This window comes from Antennarius striatus, chromosome 20 (genome assembly GCF_040054535.1).
Source record: "Antennarius striatus isolate MH-2024 chromosome 20, ASM4005453v1, whole genome shotgun sequence".
Classification (NCBI taxonomy): Eukaryota; Metazoa; Chordata; class Actinopteri; order Lophiiformes; family Antennariidae; genus Antennarius; species Antennarius striatus.
Genome location: NC_090795.1, coordinates 2,999,507 through 3,012,341, shown reverse-complemented (window position 1 = coordinate 3,012,341; position 12,835 = coordinate 2,999,507). Strand labels below are relative to the sequence as shown.

The following is a 12,835-nucleotide window of genomic DNA, read 5'->3' as shown; positions in this document are numbered from 1 at the left end:
AATGACTGCAAGGGTGCGAGGGCAGGAAGACTAAAGGGACTTCAATGCCACACGTACAATTTTATGCTCTCGCGGGCCACATAAAACGATGTGGAGGGCCACATTTGGCCCCCGGGCCTTGAGTTTGTCACATGTGATCTAAACTACCAACCAGTCTGCAACAAACAAGCATTTAGAATTAAAAAGCCCACAGAGAAATAAAAGTTAAAGTTCTATTCCAACATTGTTTTTGTTTTTTTGTCTAATACAGGATGAATCTTGAGATTAGCTTCTAAATGTTGGGGTCCTAGGATGAAACGTGGGGCCTCCTAAACGACAAATCAGGTTTCGTATTTCCAATCAGAGGATAAAAGTCGCTCCGTCGTCGTCGTCTTTGAACTATTTTTATTAACACAGCCGTACATGAAAGCTGGCGGGAGTTGGTCGACATAAAGGAGTACGCTACAGAAGAGAAGCCAAAAGCTGGCGCGCCCCAATGAGGGGCTAACAAAGTAGAGGATGCAATTTGGGGGTGAATGCTGTTCATAATGAGGGATCTGCTGTCAGCACAGGGCTGAGAAGGGCTCCTCTGTGAAGGATGGAAAATTACAGTTTAGAAAGGAGGGACAGTAACCATGGTGAATGACCACCTCACCGCCTGCTTTCCTGTCTCTTCACTGCTAAAAGCCCTTGTGCATCTACTTCAGAGCGTGCACACACACACATGCACACACACAAACACACACACACACACACACACACACACAGCCTGAACTGTCAGGCGGTGATTTCAGCAACCGGATTAGCGTCCAGATTTGGACTGCTGCTTGCAGATTTTTCTTGAAAATGTTATAAAATGGATGAGGAAACAGGAAGTAAACAAAGATGCGGAGTGAAATCCCCTCCTGTCAGATTTATATTTTTTACTCAATGATCGAGTCCCGGTCCAACGGTAAATTGCACTCGATATCTGAGGACGGCGATCGCAGACGGTCCTCTGCAGAGGTCAGGAGGAAGGTGAGACAGTAAAAGGGAAAGAAACACAAGCTGCAGAAGGTGAAAACTATCTCCTGGGTTAGCATAGCACCGATGCTGTCGATGCAAAGTCCTCCGAGCTCGGATGACAAATAAAAGGACATTCTGTCACCGATGGACCTGATAAAGCTGCAGTAGGTGGAGGAGAGGATTTCCTTTTTAAGGTGCAGTTAAAGTTTCATTTACTTGTTGTCTTTAATTTGGTGTGCGTGAGAAAGACAGCAAGTAGTTAAACTACCATATATGCCAACGCCGGAGGATTAAAAAAAATCTTTGAAACGACCCAAAGTTTCCTAACCCCGTTTGCAGGACGTCTCCAAGATTGTCCGACCCTCTATCAAAGCCAGAAGACAAATAACAGGTTGAGAAAAACCCGCGTTTGACCCCCACAAACATGAGGTTGACCTCCATTACACATTTGTCTGGAGCTTGACATTTGAAAAGCAAGGCGATGAAATATGAAAGGCGCAGAACCGACAAAGATGGAGGAGAGGTTTTTTAAGTTTGTGCAGAAAAACATCTGCAGCCTCCTCGGGCTTAAACACCAAATATCACACGTGAATCCCATTATTCATACGCCGTCGGTCGACGTTCTGTCTCAAAGTCAAATGCAATGCTGCTCTTGTGGGGTGGTATCTTGCAAAACACTCAAAAAATATCCCATCCTTTCCACGTTTAACCAAAAAATCAGCCGGGAGAGACGCCGCTCCGACGTGCCGCGTGCGTCATCTAATGCATTTAGACAGCGCTGCAATCCCAGGCCTGCTGCCCCCAGCAGGGAATCGGTGTCAGGTGGGCGACCCCTGACCCCCAACGCATCCACGTTGTCGGCCTGTGACCAAATCTCCCCAGGTGGCCTGGAGGTAAACACCTAGACTGCTCATGGCGGCTTAAACTACCGGCTAATCCGCGGTCAGATTTGGCCGCTGCACATACCTGTCGAGACACGCGGTGGGAAGTACAATCGGACTTTTAATCTGCACCTTTGTCTGCACGGCGGCGGCACAGTAAACAGATTATACACGCAGGACAACTCAAGTTTAGCGCAAGATTGGTGGCGAACCCTACCTCCAACACCAGCCACAGCTGGTCTCCACATTTCACGTCCTTCTTGTAGTACATCCCGTAGAATTTGACCACGTTGGCGTGGTCGGAAAGGGCTTTGAGGATGTTGTACTCCGCTTCGATCTCCTCGTCGATGTCCTGAAAAACAGAATGATCGTAGAAATGGTCTTGGTTTCACTTCTGAAGTTGCATTGGTGAGAGTAAATAATAAAAAGACATAAATATCCATTTTAAACACTATAAATTATGATCGATACCATGTCGTGTAAATATGAAGATTCTGTTGCCTTTGGATGGATAGAAGGAAAACTCTTTAATGCTAAGCTAACAGAAGAGCTGATTTTTAAACTCTGCTTGTGTCCCCTTAAAACAGAAGGATATCTGAGTGTCATCAAACGTTTCAGTTCAACTAAAGCGATCTTTCCTTCTCGAAATGATTTGATGGAATTATTTTTCTTAGATGTGTTGTTTTATTCTTCTTCTTTTTCCTTTTTGGAACACCACAAAGGCTAAAGTGACTTTGGACAAGAAAATTGGAAGCATTAGAGAAACGGCGGCAAAGAAACGGTTTTGATTTTCTGTCATCACGACCACTCATACTTGATTTGATCGGTTGGGAACAAGAAAACACACACAAAAAACTGTACTTTTAAAATAACAATGTCACAAGACAATAATAAATACTTTATGGACGTCAGCCTGGAATAAAAACTACGCCGCACATCAAGGGAGTTTTCAATGACTTCTGAAAAGTCCTTTGGAAGATCGCCCCCTGTGGAGAACCTTGAGTACTGCATACCTCCAACAGCCTTCTGTTCACATTCTAATTCAAGAGGAACTCCAAAATGACCTACAGTGATCAAAAAAAGTTCCTCCAACTGAGCTCCTGAAAATGAGGTCCTCAGAACAACGAGGTTCCTCTAGTTTTAGCTGTAATTCCTGTAAGTCTTCATGAGGCGTTATCATCCTGGTGATTAAGGTGAAGGAGGCCCCGCTCCTCATCATCATTTCTCAACAACATGAAGCAGTCGCCGTCTCACAAAGGGCTAATGAGACTTTTAGTAGCCGGCGTAAAATAGCTGCTAATTAGAGCCGCTAAAGCCCACGTGCTTCACCGTACCGTAAAAATAGACGACAGAGGTGCTTTCAGTCTGCACAGGGCGGCAACAGCAACATGGACTGCTTTACACGACGTATTGGCGTTGCACTAAATCTAGATGACGATTGGTTAATGATTGCGCCTCTGCGAATGGTGAGCATCATCACCGTGGAAAAGAAATCTTTACCTGGCTTTAAGCCACGTTTGCCACGTATGACTCATAGGTAAGACCCTACACAAGCAAAACCGCCCGCAATCAACGAAAACCCGCCGTGAAACATCCCACTGATGATCAGCCGTTCATCACAAGCAATTTCCTGACATAATTTTGCCGCTGGTTTGGCAGAACGCTCCTTTTCTGAATGCCTTGAGTTGAGAATAAATGATCTAGCAGAGATTCTGATCCAGATAAAGGACTCACATGGATGGGATCCAGGATCTTCACCGCCGCTTTGCTTCCATCGTTCTTGTTGAGCACCTTGTAGACTTTTCCGTACGTCCCTTTACCGATTGTCTCGATGATATCCCAGGTGTCAGTGGGATCGGGGAAGTTGTCAAAGACAATCGATTTCCCTGACTGTGGAAACATCCTCAGGAGAGATCTCCTGTGGGGGAAAAAACAAAAACAAAACCACGGGTCCGAAGAAGAACAGGAACAGGAAGTGGAATGAAGGAGAGTATAGAAAACGCCTGTTCTTAATTACCTTCCTTGTAATGATGATGTGACGACGATGTTATGCCGATGGGCAGAATAATTGATATTAACTAGGAAACTTATGAGTGCGCTGTGAAGCGGCACCAGATGAGTGGTTTTTCTGGCGTCAAATGTGATGTCATGCTGGTTTGTTTTGGAATTAAACTGGAAGCACATCAAGTGTTTAACAAGTGGATTATCTCCATAGCTGGGGGTTAATTGTAGGGGTTTTAACACCGGGGTGACACTCGTTCACAAAGCTACACGATGCTATTGTGTTCAAAATAGAAATGTGAACGAGTTAAAACTGCATTTATTTTCTTTAAAATGTATTCTAACGCCATTAACATGAATTAAAGGTTAATAAAAGCAGTGAAAACAGGATTTTATACTTGCATTTAAATGTTTAGTCGTCAAATAATGTCTTATAATAAGGACGGAATGTGGAAAATACAAACACTAATAAGGAATATACTGCTAAGTGGTGCAAAAGCACCTCTAAACACACCTTTCACACACCCGTCAACACAAGGAGGTCCGGTTCTGACGTCACAGTTTAGCATTTTCCACATCAAAATAAAAATTCAATATTTAAAAAAAAAAAGCAGGATGCGTTCAACAAACTTACATCGTTCTCTCAGTCTGACTCGGAACATTTTTCCAAAAGCAAATGAATCCATTTCTGCGCTAAAGGTTAGCATTGGAGCGCTGGCAGGCCGGCCCTGGCCTGACTGCGAGCAGAACCCACAGAGGAGGAGCCAACGCCGGATAATCTCACCAGCAATTCCCCCCACCCTCCTTTGAGTTGGCTTCCAATGGCAGCGCCGGAGCAAAGTGGTTGGAAATACAGTGGGATTAACAAGAATTAGCCGTTCGTTGCAGGGTGAGCCTTTCCCCATATAGATCCCCATTCATATGCAGAGGAAAGCCGGCTAAAGGCCCGCGGCGCACGGCGCTCCAGAGGGCCACTCGTCTTCTTTAGTAATTCATTTACATTCCAAGATTACATCCAAGGATGCTATCTGAGACTTACTTCCCATTACTTATCTAAAGTAGCTGTGATCATTATGATAACAATCGGTTTTAGTGCAAATAAATCATCGCACAACAAGATAACGCCGCCTCGCACACGTGGCAGCGCGGAGATATCCGTTATTGCTTGTGCGGAGTAATTAGACCCCGACGCCCGCGCCCACATGTAGGTAACAGGGCTTGTGTTAATCTAACGTACATAACGTACACTGCAGATGTCCTCAATAATACATCTGGGCCTGTATGGGCGACAACATGCGGTGACACATGAGAACGGACAGTGAAACCGAAGGACTCGCACTGGACACCTCCAAGGCTGCTAAAGGAGTAACCCCTGTGAGGAGGCAGTGTGTGTGTGTGTGTGTGTGTGTGTTATCTAACCTCGTGCGCCCCGGAGCACTGGCTAGCTGTCACTTTTAGTTAGCGGTGTTGGGATGTGGCGTTCACCACAGTCGGTGTACTCGTGCACGAGTAATGAAAATGTACGGCTGAGCATGCATTCAGATAATACATAGAAATGGCTGCATTTCTATAAGTATGATTGTTAGTCATAGTGTAATATAATAGTTGTAATACTCTAATATAAAATGCATTCTAATGTGAGTCCAAGGAACGCCGGTTTGGGCTCATCTTTGAGGCTGACAGGTGGTTTCGAATTTGGATTTAATCCTGGTACAATAACGCAGCTAATCTGGAAAACAACATAATCTGTCATGTAGGATATTAATTTAAGCAAATTAACCAAATGCTTTCACTGAGAGCGCCACGATGCAAATGGTTGTTGATAGAAGCGCACATCTCTAAGAAGCTGAAAAATCCCACACCAGTGGTTGGTAACAACATTAAAGCAGCATTTTTGTGGGTTTAGCATTCAGACAAATCCCTCCAGTGGGTCACCTCCCTGCAGTAACACCTCATCGTACTCTGAGCGTTCTCCACGTCACTCCTTGTAAATGCAAATTTTAAAAGAAAGCAAAGAATTTCCGCAGATAATATCTACAGTATATTCATATTTACCTTTGATGTCTGATGTTGAGAGGGAATAAATGAAAGAAAAGGGTAAAGCATCGATTCAGAGTCACAACGCTGTGCGCAGACACACATACTGTGATGCACAGGTGAACACACACACACACACACACACAGATGCGAGGTACTGAACCACTCCCATGTCTTGCAAATAAGAAACACAAATGAAGCAGCCATGTTTTCTGTCTGTCTGAACAAACGAGGAAGTATTTCAGGGCAGCCAATCAAATGCGTTTGAGCCTTTCTAGCATAAGTTGAGACAAAAAGCCAAAGGTCATCATCATACTTACTCTGTTTAAAGAGCATTTGCATGATCGGTTGTATAGATGATAGCATTAGATACCAACAGCAGGTGTGGCTCCCGTGAGCTCCAAACTCCTCTGCTTGGTAGTGACGAGAAAAAAGAAATGTAAAATTGCACAACAAAGTTATCAGGTTTGTAGTAATTAGTTGAAGTAATTGGTTTTAGCGTGAGGGCGTCCAGAAGCCAGCAGCTGATGGTGTCATAAATTAGGCGGGAGAAGGCGAGCTAACAATAGGCGCCGGCGTAGACGGCGGCGAGCGGCGAGTCAGGTGCAACAAGCCATGACTGCACTGGAGGGCTCCCAGCATCGTTTAGCAGTGTCCCATTACACCGGCGCTGGCGGAGGACGGGCCGCCCTGGGTCGGCGCCAGGAAGAGTTTATTACAGGGTAACGAAGTTCATCTCAGTTTGTTCGAGGAAAATGAACACAAGCTGTCGTGAGGCTACGCTTGAACTTGAATGTTTCATGTTTTTACTCTCAGAACTTTACTCGTTCGAGAGGTTTCATCCTCCCTCGTAGTGACAATTGCCTCAAGAGTGATAAATAAATCATCATGTCATCTCATCTCATCATCTCATTGCGTCATGTCATCATCTCGTATTATATAATCTCATCCTGTATTATTTCATCCCATCTCATTTCATCTCATCTCATCGTATCATCTCATCTTTTCTGCATTATGTAATGTCATCTGGTATTATTTCATATCATCTCATTTCATCTCATCTCCTTGTACCATCTCATTTTATCTTATCGTATCATCTCATCTGTCTTGTCTTGTATTATTTCATACCATCTCATCTCATCCTCTCATCTCATCTTATTGTAGAAGTGCTGTATCATTTAGCCCACTAACGAATGTGAGCAAAATGAAAACTATGAAATCAAAAGGCATTACAATTATTGAAAACGAGAAAATGAGAAACAAATGAGAATTTCTCTTACGATATAAATGTGTAAACTTTTGGTTTATGAGTTCCATTATCTGAATGAGCTTCTGTGTGATTGTGCTTTATTGATAACTTGACAAATGATAACTTTATGACCTCTTATAATGGCCGATGAGTCTGATGTTGTCATTTCTATCAGGCCTGTTTGGATCTTAATGTTGAGGAACTCGACCACTTAGCATTGCCAGTGATGTCCTGAGAAAAATTGTTATTTTTTTCTGCATTAAATTGAATTACAGATTATATTCTCTACAGATCATTGGAATTTAATCGTATATTAATCATATATACTAACCAAAGCAAAACAAGACGCAGAAGTGTGGGCAGTCTCATTTTTCAGGTTGTGATCTCGCCGGCTACAGATGAATAACTGGAAGATTTTAGGTTCGGTGCTTCGACCCTGTAATAAAACCTCATCAATCTGTCGGCTCCGGGACTCCTGGTTTTTTTGCCAGTAATAAATCTGGGGGCCAGTGATGTCTCTGTCCATTACAGATACACTATGACTCAGTTTTGGCCATCCCTCCATCCCGGCTGTCTGGGAGGAGCATACATGATCAACGTCCCGACTTAAACGCCGCCCCCTCAAGCGCATCCTCCAAGCTCGCCAACCTCATTTCCTGCTCCGCTGCTTTACAAATGGTTCCTGGAAGCCGGGCCAGGAGCGAGGATGGAGACACGCTGATGGCCATAATAGCCATATGATTAGAGAGGGCAGGGGTCCGGGTCGCTGCTCCTACTGGACACGCCTCCCTGACCCACTATTGGACCAATTGGAGAACAGATACATACAAATGGTGGAAGATATCTGTGAATCTCGTAATTTAAGTGTTTTATAATCAATATTATAGCCATTGGTTGTTTTTAAAACACTTTTAATCCTGAGCAGACATTGGTTTTTATTTCTACACTTTTAGAAAGATAAATTTGATTTACTTCGCGGACGTGTGTCAAAAGATGATTAAACAGTGTTATTGGAAATTAATTTTTAATATTAAAATGTCACGCATTGTTAGCAGCTGCAAACATTTTCCCGTCAAGAAAAGCAAAACCCCGCAGCTGCAGGTTTAGCATCGAGGTTGTGCAAGAACCTCCTAACAAACAGGAGACATTAGCTGCTCTATGAAACATTAATAAGAACCCGTGTGCAACACTCAGGTCAGATGTATGACGCGTTACATAAGCTGTTAATAGGCTTTATTTCCTGACAGGTAACCTACATACTGCTCAGCTACATTCCCAGCTTCCCGCCCGCTAATCGGCTGCTAGTCTCACCGCCGTGAAGAATCGTCATCTCTGACTGAGAAATCTCATTTTATTAAAGATTGCTGCATGATTAAATAATCCTTCTCACGTACTTTATGGAACAGACGTTTTGGTTTCATCGTGTTTGTTTCTGTCCTCCCAGTTAATGTTCATTTGAAAAAAAATAAAAAAATCTGATTATTGAGTGACTTCGTCAAATAAAACTTTCTTTATGTAAAGCATTGATATAAAAGAATCATTTTAACCTTTAAGTTACAAAAAAATCTTTGTTCAGCCCAAAGAAAAGAAAGACAACACACACACAAAATATTAATAACACGTTTTTTAAAAGCGGATTGCTTTTTAATCTGGTTTTATTTGAACTTTATATCTTCTGGAGTTTTCATATTCATGTAAAACAAAAGAAGAAAGATGCGTAGCTTCAAGACATTCGACGCAAAATCTGAACTCGAAGCAGGAATATAAAATAGCATTATAAATATTCGATATGCGGAGTCTTACCTGGAATAAAAGTCGCTTTTGAGACGTGTTTGTGGAGCTGCTCTGCAGGCAGCAGGCGGGTAATGAGTGAAATGTGTTGGGATTCGCAGCGGCGTTAGGGGTCGGGAACAATTATGTTGTTGAAAATTAAGTGGCACTTGAATAACAGGCAAATCATCTGGCTTTGTGTGGTGTGGCCCACTGTCACAGCTCCATCTGTCATGATGAGGCTGAACCAGTTGTGTTGGACGTGAAGGAAATAAACATGAAATAAAACCTGGTTCTGATCGAACCCTCGGGCCGACGAGGGGTCGCCCACTATAAATATTTGCATAACCTCGAACTGCAGTTTAGCTCTGGTCTGAAGGACGAGCAGCTGTTCAATGAAGGCCGATTGACTGATCGATTGATAAGGATGTTGATTAACACGGTCACTCCCTCTGTGTGTGCGCCTGAACTCGCGAGAATCGATTTCCCCCTTGTATGTGACATTGATTCTCCCTCCGACCGGACCCCGCTCTGCCCTAAACCGCCATCACAAGGTTAATCCAGCCTGAATCGCCCCCCCCCCTGCAGTGTTTGAGTTTGTGGACATGTTTGTAGTAGTTCCTCGAGATACAAGCAGCTTGACCTACAAGTTATTTGAGATATGAGTCGTCGCTCTGTTCAATATTTTTGTTCAACATACGAGCAAAATCTGAGATATGAGTTGTGCTTCAGGACTCCGCCGCTAGTTGGCGGATGGATACAACATCAGTGAGACCGGATCTCGTTCTTTACCACGTGTTGGCGGATGGATACAACATCAGTGAGACCGGATCTCGTTCTTTACCACGTGTTGGCGGATGGATACAACATCAGTGAGACCGGATCTCGTTCTTTACCACGTGTTGGCGGATGGATACGACATCAGTGAGACCGGATCTCGTTCTTTACCACGTGTTGGCGGATGGATGCAACATCAGTGAGACCGGATCTCGTTTTCGTATGTGGAGTAAAGACGTAACTCGTGTGTTCTCGTGACTTTTGCATTTATTTTCATTCTTTATCATTGTTTATCTAACTAATATATAATTACTAAACACAGGTAAAGTCTGTGTTTTTTATTTGTGTTCCATTCATTCCTGTTCTCTCTTTCTTACCTGCTGGTGTTCCAGATTTCCGTTGATGAGAAGTTGACTCTCCAGCAGACAGCTGATGAGTCGCACCTGAATCCCATCCGTCATCATCCTCCCTATTTCTTGCCGGTCATTCCTGCACTTCTCTACCAGAGAACTCAGTCATGTTTGTGAACCTGGTCGTCTCTCAGCTCAGTTCTCTTTGTGTTTTTAGCCTGAGCTTTAAAATTGTTGGTTTTTACAACTCGATTGACTCTGCTTTTTGGGGTGTCAGTGTTTTCCCAGTAGAAAACAGGATGCATGTCTTTTGGTTGATAAAAAAATGGGGGATTTTTGTCATAATTTAAGAGTTTCTTTTTACAAGACTGGAACGTACTAAAATGATTTTAGCCATTTTAAATGGGGAAATGTTTGACTTATGAGTTGTTTGACCTACCAGTTCAGCCACAGAACGTATTAAACTCATATCTTGAGGTTCTACTGTATCTCATACATCCCAGATCTGAACCAGCTGAAAGTTGCGACTCCAAACCCTCGACTCTCACGCCTCTTCTTAGCCTCTCATTTCACAATAACACTTTCCACACAAACAATGAACGCGTGTCATTGTCCTTTCCACTCCCTTTTGTTAATCACGTGGTCAAACCCCAACGTGTCGAGTGCAATAATGGCACAGCAATGAAATCAGAGATCACTTGAAGGAGGTTTGAGGATGGGTGGGGGGGGGTCTGATTGTTTATCCCCTGCGATGCAGATCAGCGTACGGCTGGCTGGGTCGTCGGCGCCCGACTCGTGCGTGAAGGCTGATTGAATCAGGATGCTGATGAGGCTATTGTGGCTGGAGACGCGTGGCCAGAATGCCTGGGAGGCCCGTCGTCAGTGACTGGCTGCCATTGTGGCGAACCGCCGGGCCGTGACTCCCCCAGCTGTGGTATACAGCGTATCATGAGCCACTTAAATGAGTATTGGGATTGTGCAGTTGATAGGAAGATCATTAGGATGTCATTGGTGCAGCCGTGAACATGCACCAGGCTGTTTCCACTGGGATTTTTTGTTCTCAGCTGAATGCACATCTTTACTCATTACAACATTTTTATGAGTTTTGCTCTCGTTCCATTTCCTTTTTTGTGTCTCATTATCGGACAGGGGACAATGCACCTCAAGCATTTCACCTTATTTGGTGATTATTTCAGCCCTTTTTTTAAAATCATATATGTATATTAAAAAAAAAAAGGTTACAGACATTTGTTCAATTTAGCACCACGGGGTGAAAAAAGGCTAATGAGTGTTAGTGAATTTTACTGCAGGTTCATGTGAGCAGCTTGAGTCAAATCCTCTTTTAGCTTTTAGCACAGGGCTTGTTTGAGAGGTTAGTTTCTAACATCAGCTGCATTTCTGCAGACGCTGTTGTCGCAGCTTTTCTGTACAAACGTTTGTTTTATATTAATGATTTTACCCCTGTAAATTTTTTTAGAATCAAAATTTAAATATTAGCATCGACCTTGTGTTATGCAAAGGAATACATCATGCAAAATGCTAACATCTTGCAACGCAAAAACAAGCTTGATACTTTGAAGGTGTTGTGTTTACCGCCTCCGTTGTCTTTACTCTGCATTAGCATGGTAGTATTTGCAATCAATAGAGCTTAGGCTGAAAGGAAAGGGAAGGAATGCCTGTTTTTTGATTTTATTTTTTTTTGCATAAATGTAGTTTTTAAAATTTCAAGGCAATCCATCTGAGATTGTAAGAGACAGAGACAGACCAGCTTCCATCCTCCTGAACGCATCACTAACAAGTAAAAGCTTTAAAATCGACTCCAAAGTGAACAACAAGCCGCTCTGGACCGGTCCTGCCTCCGCTCACACAAGTGCAGTCAGCATCGTGACTCGATGATGACTCATTATCAGTTTGTCCCCCTCCCTCCCAATGGACACGAGTTGTGTAACGTCCCCAACGTGAATCTCCAGTTTTAACCTAGTGCATACTGTATGTGTGGGGGTTTGTGTCTCTGCAGGACAACAGCATCAAAACCAGGTTTAAGTTTAAGTTTCTGTTAATTCATTTGTCTCATTTGTATTTTTTTTTGCCTCACATTTGATGCTGACTTTGCTATTTTTCCACTGTGTTATAATTAGTGAGCGATAGCAGCAAAGGCAGGGTGGATAGGACCAGAAATAAATGGTGAAAACTGGTGAAAAATATCTGATGGATTAATTGTGAAAACCACCAGAATGGAATTAACGTCTGTGGATGTCATAAAGGTCAAATGGAGGGAAAAAATAAAAACGACCCAACAGAAGAGAAAAAGGAACAACAGACACAAGCGGATGAGGATAGTGCTCCGTCTCCATCACTGTGTCGCCAAGCCATGACTCCCTGAGTCAAAGCCATTCCCCCCCTGCAGCCACACCTCCATCCATCTGTGTTTCTCTGTGATATGACAACTCGGATGTGCAGTTAACGGCCAGAACAATTTCCCTCCTCCAATTCCCCTTCTTTACTTTCACTTTGGTCTCATCATTGATCCCACAGGGAAGCGTCACCGAGTCATTCCAGCTGAGAGAAACCCGCCTGCATCCAGTCTCCTTCAGATGTGTGTTTGTTTGTTTGTTGGTTTATCTTATCTATTCTCTGGATGCCTTTGTCCTGCGTCACTGGATGTGACAGGATTGGAGGGTGGAGTTCCTTCAAGCTGATCGTCTTGCGTATTCTTTTACGTCACATTCCATCATCTCCAAAACCCCCCACCCTCCCAACGACGCGTTTGAGGACGTCGGTGTCAC

The 12,835-nt window shown here is 43.5% G+C and overlaps 1 protein-coding gene across 6 annotated transcripts in view; it reads right to left on the bottom strand.

Moving 5' to 3' along the window:
* Positions 1-4,611, bottom strand: part of myo3a (myosin IIIA) — a 29,640-nt gene extending 25,029 nt beyond the window's left edge. For 4 of the 6 annotated variants that reach the window (XM_068303989.1, XM_068303993.1, XM_068303992.1 and 1 more), the window contains exons 1-3: positions 4,501-4,611; positions 3,600-3,783; positions 2,083-2,217 (exon numbers count right to left, since the gene is read on the bottom strand). In XM_068303989.1, the coding sequence (XP_068160090.1) occupies positions 2,083-2,217; positions 3,600-3,783; positions 4,501-4,502 (321 nt within the window). In that variant the 5' untranslated portion in view covers positions 4,503-4,611. The other 2 variants (XM_068303991.1, XM_068303990.1) reach the window with 2 other exon arrangements.
* Positions 4,612-12,835: the final 8,224 nt, after the last annotated feature.